Genomic DNA, 16760 nt, shown 5'->3' on the forward strand with positions numbered 1-16760 from the left:
CAAACAATACGTAAACAAACTAAATACTTGAGCTTTTTTACACAAGTAAAATTAGACGTCATACAGAGTTGAAGACTTTTTTGTTTAAATTTGAACACTTATTAGATCCTTAATTGACAGCACTGTTTAAATGATGAAGTACACACTACCGCCAATATCCTTATATCATATCCAAAGGCGTCTAATAAAACTCAACTAGTAGTAGCTTTGTTAACACAATCTTGTGGTTTGAAAAGGATCTTTGTCTATCTCAATCCGAACGCTCTTCTTTACGCTACTGCTTTTTGATGTAAGTAGAGCCACATCGTAGAATGATTCTGGACTTGTCGGCGTAAAGTCCACCGCTGAATTAGCTGTGCTGCCTGTCATCTCTCTCCCTCATATCCATATTAGTTGTTGCGGACTGCGACCACATACGCTGTTGAGTTCTTCCATGCACACCAGGATAATTATTGATTTAATGGCGATTGCTTGCAACCAGCAACTTGGTTACTTGCTACTACTCTTCACCAGCTTTAATATTTCTATTTATAACTTTTTATATAATAGTCTAATTCTTGGATTATTTTCATATTTTAATTATTTTAAACACATTTCTTTCTTCTTTCATTTTTTAATTTAAATGTATTTTCTCTTTTTATAGTTTACTTATACAACATTGGTCAACGATTTATGTCTGTGGCCACGCCTTTTGATGCTGCACGCAATCCGAATGCCTCTCCTAAGTGTCGCAGGCAAATGCGACGTTTTCTAGACGGCTTGAACAACTTTGATTTCTGGGCGTTAAAAAGTAAGTACAATTCTCTTACATTGTTAACACATTTAAAAGCTTAAAAAATTTTATTAAATCTAACTTTTTTTATTTAAATTTATTATGTAATATAAAACTTAAAAATTTCGAAACTAAAACAAAACTTATTTAGTTATACTATAAATAGATCACTTCAGCTCATTAAGGAATAGTGAAGAAACTTTTAAAAATGTCAGAAACTAGTTTCAGGTCAGCGTTTCTTACACAGCGCTTATATTCACAAAGAATTTCATACCGATCTAGCGATCAACTTGGATGCCCATTTGTCTTGAATGCGCCTTAAAATCTTTTCATACTTGCTATCTAGATATTCTTCCATGTTAAAGTAAAATCTACTCTAATCTAACTGTTGAATACATTTCTTGACGACTAACTAACGTTAGCCTAACTTTCCCAATTCCGATCTGAAGTAATTAAATGTTGATCCAAGCTTGTATTTTATTAAAAAAGGTCATTTATACTTGTAGTTTAGGATTTTTTCGCCATCAAATGAAACAAATTGCTGTTAACAAAAGTAATGGATTCACACTAAAAGCTTACAAAGCTTTTTGGCCGCAAGCCAATATTTGTAGTTGCATACTCAAGGTCGAATTGACGGAAAACTGCAGCTTATTTATATAAACAAATACGAATTGCAAGAAAAACTCAAAAAATTAATGTGAGCATACACATGCATAATGCAAAATGAAAGAGCCATAAATGCACACCAAAAATAATGAAAACGAAGAAGCGTGAAAATGCCAATACAGCACACTTATGCCAATTGGTTATGACAAATAGCCAGCAAATTACAAAAGCTTGCAGAGTATTCAAGAAATAACTGAAATTAATATGCTCGTGTGAATCTGCGCCAAATTCTTTATAAATACGAACCGAGCCGTAGAGTGTAAACCGAGCTCGTGGAGAATATATAATGTGGGCACCCTGATCGATCAATTTTTAGCTAAAATTCTGTAAAGATTGCTGCAGAGCACTAGACCGCCCTAAGAACTTCGCACCCTGAAGAAATTGTCCCTGATCTCCCCCCTCTCTCGTTCATTGAATACACATAATGCAGCAAATATTATAAGGACAAAGATGAGTAGACAGATAGCATGCAGTAAGTTTTGGTCCCATAATTTTTACAAGTATATCTCAAACTCAAATTTAATTCTCTCAATATCCGAAGTATAAGATTAATGTTGTAGCCTGTGGACGATTGTAAACTTGTATGTGCATACACATATTCATCGGTTCGTCAGAAGGAACAACTAATCACTTCTTTGAAGCGCTGTTTACTTAACCTAATATGAAAGTGTAGTACTCTTTATTAACGAGGCATATTCAAATGTATATCCGACCGTGAACAAATCAGTAAAATTAAAAAAAACTTTCATCGATATATTAAAATAACAACAACTTGCATCTATAACATGAACCTATATCTGCCAGAAAGCCCAACAGCTTGGAAACCATCTAAAAAGAGTGATTCACAGAGCTCTAAACTATCATGACAAACTTCGTAACCTCAACTAATCGTTATACGAATAAGTATACACCAACACACATATCAAAAATAATTGCAATCTATCATAACAACTTCGTCTGTTTACACTCGTAGATCTAAGCAACCTTCGTGCTGTCGTGCAACATTTCGTACGATTTCCAGTTTTCGTGTAATGCAATATCTGCAAATGCTGCAATCAAAATTTGAAGGTCACTCAACGAACTTTACCCAGTTTAGAAGCTGTGACCGCCACAAAGCACTAGCAATGGCCTAAGCGTCTCAAGTGCACTTAGAATTGCAGCCTCCGTCATAGTCAGTGCCACAGCCATTTACTTTGCTATACATGTATGCACCTATCAGAACAGCAGCTGCAACAAGTTGCAAAGAATTGAAAATGACTGGAAGCTATTAACAAAATCGAGTCTTTAGCTGGTAGACATACCTGTATGAACCATGTTTGTGGTTGCAGCAATAGAGTCACAAACTACAACAACTTCTAGAATGCACAGCATATCAGCTGCCGAGGGGTTTATTGCAGTCGCAGCTTCGACGCAGACTTTAGACGTTTAGAATTTTGTGCTTTGGCTGGCTGAATAATTTATTGCCACGTATATACATATGTATGCATGTTATAACGGGTGATTTTTTTGAGGTTAGGATTTTCATGCATTAGTATTTGACAGATCACGTGGGATTTCAGACATGGTGTCAAAGAGAAAGATGCTCAGTATGCTTTGACATTTCATCATGAATAGACTTACTAACGAGCAACGCTTGCAAATCATTGAATTTTATTACCAAAATCAGTGTTCGGTTTTTTTTTTTTTCGGACAAATTTTGTTCAGCGATGAGGCTCATTTCTGGTTGAATGGCTACGTAAATAAGCAAAATTGCCGCATTTGGGGTGAAGAGCAACCAGAAGCCGTTCAAGAACTGCCCATGCATCCCGAAAAATGCACTGTTTGGTGTGGTTTGTACGCTGGTGGAATCATTGGACCGTATTTTTTCAAAGATGCTGTTGGACGCAACGTTACGGTGAATGGCGATCGCTATCGTTCGATGCTAACAAACTTTTTGTTGCCAAAAATGGAAGAACTGAACTTGGTTGACATGTGGTTTCAACAAGATGGCGCTACATGCCACACAGCTCGCGATTCTATGGCCATTTTGAGGGAAAACTTCGGACAACAATTCATCTCAAGAAATGGACCCGTAAGTTGGCCACCAAGATCATGCGATTTAACGCCTTTAGACTATTTTTTGTGGGGCTACGTCAAGTCTAAAGTCTACAGAAATAAGCCAGCAACTATTCCAGCTTTGGAAGACAACATTTCCGAAGAAATTCGGGCTATTCCGGCCGAAATGCTCGAAAAAGTTGCCCAAAATTGGACTTTCCGAATGGACCACCTAAGACGCAGCCGCGGTCAACATTTAAATGAAATTATCTTCAAAAAGTAAATGTCATGAACCAATCTAACGTTTCAAATAAAGAACCGATGAGATTTTGCAAATTTTATGCGTTTTTTTTAAAAAAAAGTTATCAAGCTCTTAAAAAATCACCCTTTATCTGCAGCAATAGCTGTCTACAGTCTGCAGTATATAATATATTTACATACCTATGTATATTATATATTCGGCATTAATAAATGGTTTTGGCTACTAAAAGTTAATTAAAAGTCATATTTTTATCCATAAGTGTGTAATTTGGAATACATATTAATTCGATGTGATAACTACAACAATAAAATTTAATGACCAATTGCATTCAAGCACGCATATGTATGCCTCCGGTTAGTCACGTGGTATAAGTAAATATGCTCGCGAGTAGCGCTTTAAACCAGTGCCAATTAGGATGGTTCAATTATGAAATTTAGTAAAAAACAAGAAAAATTGAGAAACTTTGGTTGCCTCGAAGCTGGAATATCCTTCATAAATAATGAAGTTTCTATACAAAAACGTTATTTTGTTCGTTCAATTTATATGACAGCTACATGATATAGAGGTCCGATCCGAAAAATTTCTTCGGCTAAGAAATTTTTTGTGGATATCCCGTCAAATAAAAAGTTTTCTATACAAAGATATGATTTGTCTAGCACCAATATGCAAAAGTTTTTCGATCTGGAAAACTTTCTTTGTAGAATACACAACAATTCATACCAAATTTCGTGAAAATATCTCATCGATTAAAAAAGTTTCCCACACAAGATCATGATTTTGGTTGTTCAATTTGTGTGACAGCTAAGTATGTACACATATACTACTGCGATAGCGGAGGTTGCGAAAAATAAGCATCGTTATCTCAAAGCTAAGCGACTAGCTGGCGTACATACAAAGAGGCGAACAAAGCTAAATCGAATCAAAGCCTCAGACCTTTCCTCCGGTTGTTACAATTTTGTTATATTCCTCGTGTCTGTATACCCAGTTCAGGTATAAATAATGAAATCCAACTGAATATTTGTGAATAGGATAAGAGTTTAGAAATCATCTTGGGTTGGCATACAATCAAAGATTTATAAACATTTATAAGAAGAAGTTTGTTACTCAACTTAAAGTACTGCCAAATATGATAAGGTTAAAAGTTAGAAGCTAGTCAGAATAAGAAGCCGTATTAAGTTGGGTACTCTCAATTATTTTGATTCTAAAATAGTCAGCTGTCGTAGGAAAAGATGAGCCATTAATTGAAGGAGAACATAGGTTGTCAAAAAAGTCTTGCGGTATTTTCGCTAGTTGGCGCTGAAAGCGTGTAGTTCTAGTTTTACTCGTCGCATCGGGTCAAGCTATACCTTTTTGGAAAGCTCATTTCACGCGCTAACACGTGTTTGAGTCGTTTTAAGTCGTTCATGAGTTATAGCGTCGCAAACACGGAGCAAAATAAAGAGAAAAAACGACATATTTTACAGTACTACTAGGATAAAGGCAAAAATGCATCTCAAGCCGCCAATAAAATTTGTGCAGTTTATGGACCCGATACAGTTTCCTTTCGACCGCACAACGATGGTTTCAACGTTTTCGTTCTGGTGTAGAGGTGCTCGAAGATGCGCCACGCTCCGAAAGGCCTGTCATCGAAAATTGCGATAAATTCGCTGAATTGGTCGAAAGGGACCGGCATAGTAGCAGCCGTAGCATCGGTCATGAGCTGGGCATGAGTCATCAAACCGTTATAAACCATTTGAAGAAGCTTGGAGTCACTACGAAGCTCGATGTATGGGTGCCACACGAATTGACGCAAAAAAACATCTTTGACTGTATCGTCGCATGCGTATCGCTTCTGAATCGCAACAAAATCGACCCGTTTTTGAAGCGCACGGTGACTGGCGATGAAAAGTGGGTCACTTACGATAACGTAAGGCGTAAACGGTCGTGGTAGAAAAGCGGTGAAGCGGCCCAGACGGTGGCCAAGCCTGAATTGACAACCAGGAAGGTTCTTCTTTGTGTTTGGTGGGATTGGCAGGGAATAATCCACTATGAGCTGCTCCCCTATGGCCAAACGCTCAATTTGGACCTGTACTGTCAACAACTGGACCGCTTGAAGGCAGCACTCATGCAGAAGAGGCCATCTTTGATCAACAGAGGCCGAATTATCTTCCATCAGGACAACGCCAGGCCACACATATCTTTAGTCACGCGCCAGAAGCTCCGGGAGGTCGGATGGGAGGTTCTTTTGCATCCATCGTATAGTCCGGATCTCGCACCAAGTATTTGCCACCTGTTTCTGTCCATGGCGAACGCGCTTGGTAGTCTGAAATTGGCCACAAGAGAGTCCTGTGAAAATTGGCTCTCCGAGTTTTTTGCCAATAGGGAAGCGAGCTTCTATGATAGGGGCATTATCAAGTAGGCATCTCGTTGAGAACGCGTCATCGAACAAAACGGCGCATATTTGACTCGCATTATTGTAACCAATTTTATGAACAATTGAAAATTCAATAAAAACACCGCAATACTTCTTTGACAACCTATTATAAGTATCAAACAAGGATAGCGATAGCAAACGAAGCCATATTTTTTCCCGGTCTTTTGACATTTTTCTTCATGGAAAGATAAACGATCCAACAATAAGTCGAAATTACTACCAAAATTCTGAGTCAGAGGCCTTAACTTTAAGAACGGGGTTTTCAATAAGAATAAAACAAAAACGGATTGTGTTATCAATGAAATTCTTGTGAAAGTACATTCGATGCGATTAATACACCATAACCGAAAAAATCCTTTACTTAACGTTAGCAACCAAAATATTAGAGCTACGAGAGAGAGCTCGTATATGTTCACACTAAGTATTTCTTGCAAACTTTGCAGGTTCAGGTTTCAGCAAATCTTCAGGTGGTTTAGTAAGTCTCCAAGTAGCTTCCTCTTTTTGTCCACCTCTAATTCGACTATTTTTTATATTCTGCGACTTTTTTTAATAGAATAAGGCATAACGCCCAAATAACTAGTTTCATTGCATGTGAAGCCTTGTAAAACTGATTTTTTTTTTCATTTTGCGTTCATTTAAAAATCACTACCAAGGTTAAAGCAAATGGCGAGCGGCGCATGTTAAAGTTCTAGGCGTTTTTCGCAGCATGAAGCATTGAAACGTCACACATTTTAAGCATTTTTAAGCCAAGTGCATGGAACGCGAGACTGGTTAAGATAATATTCAATTATATAAGTATGGGTTATAAGTTAAACTTTTAATTATGTATGTGATGTGGCTGGCATTTTTATATCTTTTTAACGTTCTAAAGTGGTTTTGCAATTTTTAGTCAATTATGCTTCGCTGCATTTTTGTGCAGTTTTATATGAAAATTAATGTTTGTGCAAAATAAAGTTAAAACATTGTGTTGAAAAGTAATTTGCGGAATATTTTTGCCTAAATAAATAAAATAAAAATTCTCAGTGCAGAAATAAATTACTTTTCCATTCATATAAAGAATTCATTTATTTGTTATATTTTAGTCCAAGTCAAGCAATTTAAAATTAACAAAAATTATTTAAAAATACATTTTTGAAATTAAAGCAAACTTACTCTCAATGCCATCGAGTTATAAGTGTCGTAGCTTAGAACCAGGGGACGGACATAGAATACTTTTTACCTATTTATTTTAAAAGTCAATACAATTCATAATTACTAAAATTATATTTCAAATAATAAGCATGTGTTCAAAATTCATGTAAAAAGCATTTGAAAATTTTATTACTTCAAAAAAATAAAGAAATAAGTAAAAAAATAACAACACGGAGCTAATGTGGGAGAACACTAATTTCTATGTATTTTCGTATGCATGCATGCTTAGTATATGGGTTATACTGATTGTTGCTCCTGAACAAGGCAGTTTTTTTAGGACGAACATATTTTTAATGTCACATTAAACAAGAACGTGAGCTTCGGCTGCAACAAAGCTAATATACCCTTCGCAAGTGCATTTCTTTTAGTAACTATGTTTTTAAGTAAATCTAAAGACGTAACCGGCTTCAGTTTGTATGGCAGCTATATGATATAGTAATCCGATCTGAATAGTTTCTTCGGAGATTATATTATTACCTTAAGCAGTAATACATGTCAAATTTCGTGAAGATACCACGTCAAATGCGAAAGTTTCCCATGCATGCATTTAATCTCGATCATTCAGTTTGTATGGCAGCTATATGTTATAGTGGTCCGATATCGGCAGTTAAAAACTGAGGGACTAATTCGTATACAAAGATATAAAGACAGGCGGACATGGCTAAATCGACTCAGCTCAATATACTGATCATTTAAATATATACTTTATTGGGTCTCCGACGCTTCCTTCTGGGTGTTACAAAATTCGTGACATACTTAATATACCTTATTCAGGGTATAAAAATGGCATTGGCCATAGAGTCTACGAGGGTTGCTATATATATTTCTGGCCTAATAATGTAAATAGGCATATTTATCAACGAAAATGGTTTCTGACGATCTTATAAACGTCTTTTGAAGTACCGCGATCGTATTTTTTCAGTATTTCTTTATAGCAATCCACACGAGCCTTTTTTTGAGCGTTTGTCTAATTGTGCGGGATCCAACGAGAACTAACCTTTTTTTCGGCCTGGTGTTCATGCAATATCGAATGTTTGCTGGTGGGAGTAATGCATTGGCATGCCTCTCTATCTGAAGGCATTGAGGCCACTTTGCTAGATTATGAGCGAAGGACGCAAATGCGATAGCTAAAAATAAAAAAAAAAATGCGGAATAGCTGCTGTGTTGATAAACATATTTGTTATAATTTGATATATACAGGAATATTTGCGAAGCATTGCCCAGAGCAGTGCTATAATAATATCTCTACGTATTGAGAACTGTAACCAAATACGCAGTCCAAAGGATCATAACTGGCTCAGTAATCAGCCGACCTTTTCATGTTTCCATGCTTGAGGACCGCTTCATCATGTGCAGTCCATTAGGCTGACTGTCGATTAGACTTCAGTGTGAAATGATGGTCACACGCCGACACAAAAACTCGGTTTTATTACGATTAAAGAACACTCGAACACTTTTGCACAGACCTTTCGTCAACAGCTTGCTTTTAGATCCATTTTTTGTACACTAACACAAGTTGCTTTACACAAAATATATCTCATTAACTAAAAGTTTCTCAGTTGCCAAATTTGTATACGTATCTTTTAAAGGTAGGAACTGACTAAGAATCAAATAGATGCTACTATTAGTACCACCCACAGTAAACTATGCCCATCTATTTGTCTGTCTGTATATAATCGAACATCCCTCAATTTTTAAAATATCGCTCTCGTCCTTTTCTCCCCTAGAAACTGCTTGTTTGTCAGAACCGGCGATATCCGATAGCACGTACGAGGGCTGCTATATATATTTCTGGCCTGATAATGAAAATAGGCATATTTATCAACGAAAATGTTTTTTTTTTTTTTTCGTTGGATTTGGCTCGTCTTGGGAGACCCACACGGTCGATTGCTTATACGCATAGATTCATGATTCGTCACCTGTGACGATCTTATAAACGTCTTTTGAAGCACCGCGATCGTATTTTTTCAGCATTTCTTTACACCAATCCACACGAGCCTTTTTTTGAGCGATTGTCAAATTGTGCGTCCAACGAGAACAAACCTTTTTTACGGCCAGCTGTTCATGCAATATCGAATGTATGCTGGCATGCCTCTATCTGAAGGTATGTTACATGACGGTCTTGCATTATCAGTTCACGTACGGCATCGATGTTTTCTGGCACAACGGCTGTTTTTGGACGACCTTCACGGAATTCGTCTTTGAGCGAGCGTCGGCCACGATTAAATTCGTTGTAACAGTTTTTCACAGTGCTATATGACGATGCTTCATAGCCATACAAAGATTTTATTTCATCGATGCACTCTACTTGTGATAATCCACGTCGAAAGTTGTGAAAAATGATCGCACAAAAATGTTCACGAGTTAATTCCATTTTTTGGCCGAGATGAATTTTTTAATTCCCTGTAAATAAAACAATTCACGATTAAATGACAAAACGTTCTGAGTGATGTTATGCTAAAAAATGTCAAACTTTCCAATGGCAATGTCAGATTGCACCTGGCAACACAAAGTGTTGCCTAGTCCAGATATATATAAAGCAGCCTATGTAGCTGCCATATTAAGTCAACGATTAAATAGAGGTCCTTGTATGGAGAACTTTTTATATCACAAAGTATCTTCATAAACTTTGCTTATTTTTAGTTTATTATTCAAGACAGCAGTACAATCTTCAAAGAAATTGTTCAGATCGGACTACTATAGCATACATATTTGTTTACGTGTGAGGGATGGAAAATACAATGATGCCGTACATCAGTGCTGTCATCACAGCCCCTTGCAAGGCACTAAAAACCAGCCCTGTAAGGAAGCACATTTGCCTTACTTCAGGGTGGCGTTCCATTTTTCTCATTGAGAGATTTACATCTGCGCTCCTGCATCCAAGTCACCCTTTCTGGCTTTCTGTTGCATAGCAAAATTGATGCGAATTTCTGGATAGTAACCCAGTTTGCTTTACTCTACGGCATGACACTGACTAAAATGTCCGCGTTCATTGGGCCAACAAGGTCTTCTACGGCGGTACGTTCTTTCGCTATCGCACACATTTAAAGAATATGTGTTTAGCGTCGTCTTCTGTTGCGTCGTTGTATAGGCATGAGGGCTTTTCGACTTTTTCCATTCTGTGAAGGTTCTTTCTGAAGTATCTGAGACCGGCTAACAGCTGAGTTGTGTAGAATTCGACTTCTCCGAATTTAGAGGTTGTCCATAAGTTGAGGTCTTTTATTAGTCTGGCATTTCAGCTGCCGCGACTCTCACTATCCCATCTTCATTGCCTTGTTGTTATTGTATTTCTCTTTATTTGTTCTATTGCGCTCTTCTTATTTTTGTATATATTTTTTTGGCTCCCACAGCCTTTTCCTTTCTTACGCCAAAAGTTCAATTGGGGTTTATAACTAATATTACATCGCCTGACACTGAACGCTGAAGTGAGGTGTCCTCTGGCCAATACCCTACGCGGTTTTCCTTTTTAACCACATGTGCCCAGATCTCTGCTCTATATAATAGGACACTGATAGTCGTCGAGATTAGGAGCTTTCTATTTTCTTGCTGGGGTGCCCAATGTTGACCATTAATCTTCTAAGTTGGTAAGATATGTACCCAAAAAGTTAGTCTGGGGCCGAGTCTTACGCCTAGGTCCTAAGGATATCCACAGTCGACTTCTTATTACTTATTTCGGAAGATATATGCTTATTTGCTCTTTAGCTCTATTTTTTCCGTAGCTTTTTTGACGCATTTTATAGCTCCAGCTTCGCTGAAAGCTGCTTCGAGTCTGAGTTTAAGTAGTCTTTCATTGAACTTTGGCGCTGTGTCAAGCTTGCATAGTGGACGGTATGCTGCTGGCAAGTTGGGTCTCCTTTCCCTTACTGATTAGCGCCAGTCGCTGTTTTTTCCCAGGGTTCAAGGAATATTCCCGTTCGAGGAAGGTATTGTACGTATTCAATAGTACTAAACTTGAAATTAGAAATAAAATTAAACTAACAATAAATGTAAAACTAAAATTAGCATTCAATTTTAAATTTAAATATAAATTATAATAAAATGGAAGGAAATATTAACATTAAGAAGGCAAACAACTAAATTTGAAGATTAATTGAAATTTAGTTAAAACTGAATTAAAAGCAAAGAAAGAATACCATAAAATATCTGAGAGAATTAAAAACAAAATTAAAATGCAGACTAAAATTATTACGAAGTAAAAATTATAATTAAATTTAATGAATTATTTTTTTTATAGGATTAAAAACAATATAGAAAAATCCATAATTAAAATAAAAATTTTTAAAAAACATTTTTATTGACAATCCAAACTTAATAGACCAATAAAAAAATGAATATTAAAATTTAAATAAAAGTAAATTAAAAATGCCGATTAATATAAAGCTAAGCTAGATATAAACATTGCAATTAAATATTCTTTTTTTTTAATTTTTATATATCTTTCCAAAATTTTATAATACAATACTTACTAAACGCATACGTATTTATGTATGTACATTTCCAAAAAGAATTCTGACTTCACTTATATGCATAACACTTGCTTACTATCCTATCCAATGTATACCACACCTTTCTTACAATTTTATTTATTTTTTTTTAATTTATTTTTTTATTTGAATGTGTTAATTTTGACGTTGAACCACAAGTTGACCATAAAAGATGTGCAAAAACGTTGCCTGAAATGGAGACGTGCTCATATCGCGTCTAATTTGCATATGAATTTTGTGCTCATTCCATAAGTCCGACAATTAAACATTTAACTGTAATATTAGACAACCATTTTTGCAACTATTTTATTCTATAACTAGCATTTGTATTTATAACTACCATTTTTTATTAATAACATATAAAGTTTATAACTAAAATCGTTCCTTTTACGTTTACAGTGCATGACGCCACCGGCAAGATCACTTCGGGCATACTCAATGGCAACATTAATCAGCCGGGTGACTTCGATCAGTGTCTGGGCATCAGCAGCGCTGCGGACGACGCAGCAGCAGTCGACGATGAAGCGGATGCTGAAATCAAGGGACAGTATTGTTTGGCGTACGCACAGCCGGTGTTGCCACACAATTCGAAACGTTTGCGCGCCTTATTCAAACTGATACAATCGCACGGGCCTTTCAAGAGCGAGTTCAATGATGTAAGTGCATTTCTCTCAATTAGCAATTCAATTACTGGCGCGCACAAGTTGTAGAAAAGCAGATTATTTACACGCCTAAACAATGTGTTGTTAAGTTTTTTGTTATTTGTTATTTGTTAGTTTATTTGTTGTGAGTTGTATGAGCAAGTTCGCTGCTTGAGTCTTTTGTTTGACAATCGAAATGTTTTGCTATTTATACAGCCAAGCGCTAATAAAATTACATCATTATTAGCATTATCATGCGCACACATTTTACACACACACACACGACAATGCAGAATTTCTCATGCACATACACACATACAGTATCGTTTTAATATAAACAAATGGTTTATTAATCGTCAACGTTGCAACTATTTTTGTTTTGCCTTAATTATTGTATCTTGACATGCAATTCACTTAAGTGCAACGATAAAAATAATTTAATTAACATAAAGCTTCAATTACAGTCGCGTTTACAGCTTATAAATTGCCAAATTACAAGCGCTTGTGAATTTATCGGCGAAAATGTTTTATGAATGAATGCATTTTGCATGTGACGAAATAGTTTGTTTTTATGTCTGTGTCTGATTTGCATATTTGTACGGAAACACTCTCAGAAATAATTGTATTTTTATTGATGCGCCACCGGAAACAAGGCATGTGAGAGCCATTTGGTTTATAGAGTAGTATAAGGTAAGCAAAGGAGAAAGAGAAAAACATTTGTGAAGAATGAGGGCATAAGATTAAGGTGTGTGTAAAGGCAACTGTGTAAATCTATGAAAATTGAAGGCAGAAAAAAATTACAACTAAAGAGCAATTAAAATGAAAATTAGTAATAAAAATAAAATTTATAGTAAATTTTTAACTAAAACTTTAACTATAACTGATTGTGGAATAACAATTCAAATTAAATATAAAATAAAAAAGAAGTTAAATTAAAATTAAAAAAAATCTTAACTAATAAATTATTAAAATGTAAGACTACATTTTTGTCAATTTTTCTAACAGTTTCACTTTTACTAAAATTGTTAAAAATCACAAAAAAAAATTAAAAAGTAAGACAAAAAATTTATTTAATATTTGTCAATTTTTCTAACAGTTTCAATTTTACTAAAATTGTTAAAAATCACAAAAAAAAATAAAAAAGTAAGAAAAAAAATTTATTTAATATTGAAATTAAAATCAAATGAAATTTAAAATGATAATTAAATTAAAAATAAAATTAAATTAAATTGAAAAAAATATGTACTTGATACTTAATAAAAATTAAATAATTCAATTTTAATAAACTAATTAAACGTTAATTTATAAATTTAATTAGTAATAACATTAAAATTGAAATTGCTAAAATTCAAAAAAAATATTAAAACAAATTGGATATAAATTTAATTAATATCGAAATTAAAATTAAATGATAGTTAAATTAATAATTAAATTAAAATTAATTAAAAACTTAAATAAAAATTCATTTATTGCTAAATAAAAATTAAATAACTCAAAATTAATTAAAAAATTAAACGTTGAAATTAACAATTTTAAGTAAAATTAAAGTTAATTATCTATATTTTTTTTGTTTTTTGTTAATTTAAATATATAATTTTTAATTTTCATACTTTTGTTCATTTTTCTAATTAAAAAAAATAAATTTTTTTAATTAATTTATTAATTTAATCATAATTTTGTTCATTTTTCTAATTAAAAAAAATAAATTTTTTTAATTAATTTTTTAATTTAATTATTTTTTTAGTTTAAAAGAATAACATTTTTTAGTTACAAAAATAAAAAACACTGTTTTAAAACTGAATGCAAAATAAAATTAAAAATAAAGTTAGAATTAAAACTAAAAGTAAAAGCAAAACTACCATAAAATAATGAATTTTTCTGGAAGTAAATGTCAAATCGTCAAAACTAATAGGGCTGCTTTATATATTTCTGGCCTTTCATTATTAGGCATATTTATCAACGGAAATGTTTTTTTTTTTTCGTTGGATTTGGCTCGTCTTGGAAGTTTCGGGCTCATACGCATAGATCTATGATTCGTCACCTGTGACGATCTTATAAACGTTTTTTAAAGCACCTCGATCGTTTTTTTCTCAGCATTTCTTTACACCAATCCACACGAGCCTTTTTTTGAGCGATTGTCAAATTGTGCGGGATCCAACGAGAACAAACCTTTTTTACGGCCAGGTGTTCATGCAATATCGAATGTATGCTGGTGGGAGAAATGCATAGGCGTGCCTCTATCTGAAGGTATGTTACATGACGGTCTTGCATTATCAGTTCACGTACGGCATCGATGTTTTCTGGCACAACGGCTGTTTTTGGACGACCTTCACGGAATTCGTCTTTGAGCGAGCGTCGGCCACGATTGAATTCGTTGTACCAGTTTTTCACAGTGCTATAGGATGGTGCTTCATAGCCATACAAAGATTTTAGTTCATCGATGCACTCTTGTCGTGATAATCCACGTCGAAAGTTGTGAAAATGTTCACGAGTTAATTCCAGTTTTTGGCCGAGATGAATTTTTTAATTCTCTGTAAATAAAATAATTCACGATTAAATGACAAAACGTTCTGAGTGATGTTATGCTAAAAAATGTCAAACTTTCCAATGGAAATGTCATATTGCACCTGGCAACACATAGTGTTGCCTACCAGAAATATATATAGCAGCCTATGAAGAATATAAAGCAGAGGGCCCAACACACTACCTTGTGGAACTCCTGCTTTTATTTCCCTAAGAATAGAATATTATAGAATATTTTTCTCCTTATTTAATGCGAAAGTAGCGATCTGATAAGTAGGATTTTATGATGTCATAATGCTATTTCTGTAATATCAGTTTCAGTTTCGAAAGCAGTCTTTTGTGACAAACTTTATCGAACGCTTTTACAACATTCAAAAACACGGCAGAACAGAATTTTTTTCCTCAAAGGCTTTTTCAATATCGTGTGTAATTCTGTGGATTTTATCAATCATAGAATGGTTGGCTCGAAACCCAAACTGATGCGCTGGAATAATGGTTTTTCGTTCAATGATTTTATTGATACGTTTTATGAGAATTTTCTCAAAAAGCTTCGATATTCTCGGTAGAAGTGATATTGGCCTGTAAGAAGATACATCATATCCTGGTTTTCCTGGTTTTGGAATCATGATAATTTCACAAATTTTCCAATAAGTTGGCACGTCTTTAAGATGAAAAGCCGCGTTAATAATGTTGGTAATTTTTACTATACTTATTTGAGGAAGCTGTTTTAGGACCTCGGCAATAAGCAGGTCGTAACCGGGGGATTTTTTATTTTTCAGATTTTTGATTTCCTCACTTAACTCACTGCTTGTGCAACTTGAGATTTCTTCGCTTTCTTGACTGGAAGCAGTAGGATAATCTACGTGTGTTTCATATGGGGAGAATATTTTGGCTAAAAAATCCGAAAATACTTCTGCTTATTTGAATCATCTCCGGCCCAGCTATCAGCACTTATTTTAATGGGACATTCTTGAGTTTTTGGTCTTTGTAATCTTTTACAGCTTTTCCAAAACGAGTAATTAGAATTTCTTCCATTGGTTTGAGACCGAAGATATTTTGCGAAACTTTCATTTTTAAACCTCTTAAGTTCCCCATGACGATTTTTAGAAACTTCATTTAAAATAGATTTGTAAGCTGAGCAAAGAGTTTGGTGCCACTTATGTCGTAGCTTTCTCTTTAATTTAATTATTTCTCTTATATCATTAGGATATTGAGAGTTTACAGCAATTTTCATTAATTCCGGTGTACTTTTCCAAGCTGTGTGTTGCATACTTGTTGTAAAGTTTAAAATTTCAGATTCCCACTGGCCTGTATTTAATATAGAGTCATATTTACTTTCATAACATTCGTTGATCGTTCTAAAGTATTCCCAATCTGTACGTTTTTATACAAGGCCGCTGTTTTGTCTTTAAAGATGACGGTTTCACTATAACTTAAACAGATTGGGGAATGTTCCGAGTTAAGGTCATAACCCTGATTGATCGACGAATAGTTCCGGGATATTTTGCCGACGATGAAAAAATCTATCAGGTCTGGAATCTTTTGATTATCTGTTGGCCAATATGATGGTAAGTTCGTCGAGAATGTGTAACTTCCGATTGACTGCAGTGCTTCATAGAGTTCTCACCCCTTTGTATTATTAATTATCAGATTACAGCTATTTTTCGCTCTGGTTCTGGATAGCTTAAAATATACCCCAAATAGATAGTTTTGAAAAAAGTGCTGAGCTCAATTTTCAAGTCTTACAAATTATTGGCTTTACCAGTTTTAAGAA

At 34.6% G+C, this 16760-nt stretch overlaps 1 protein-coding gene across 4 annotated transcripts in view; it reads left to right on the forward strand.

Annotated features, from left to right (window-relative positions):
• LOC105222977 (nose resistant to fluoxetine protein 6) overlaps positions 1-16760 on the forward strand; it is a 48383-nt gene that overhangs the window by 24531 nt on the left and 7092 nt on the right. For all 4 annotated transcript variants that reach the window (XM_049456758.1, XM_049456759.1, XM_049456760.1 and 1 more), the window contains exons 3-4: positions 644-790; positions 12222-12478. In XM_049456758.1, coding sequence (XP_049312715.1) covers positions 644-790; positions 12222-12478 — 404 coding nt within the window. The remainder of the gene's footprint in view (positions 1-643; positions 791-12221; positions 12479-16760) is intronic.

Source organism: Bactrocera dorsalis, chromosome 4, assembly GCF_023373825.1.
Source record: "Bactrocera dorsalis isolate Fly_Bdor chromosome 4, ASM2337382v1, whole genome shotgun sequence".
Taxonomy (NCBI): domain Eukaryota; kingdom Metazoa; phylum Arthropoda; class Insecta; order Diptera; family Tephritidae; genus Bactrocera; species Bactrocera dorsalis.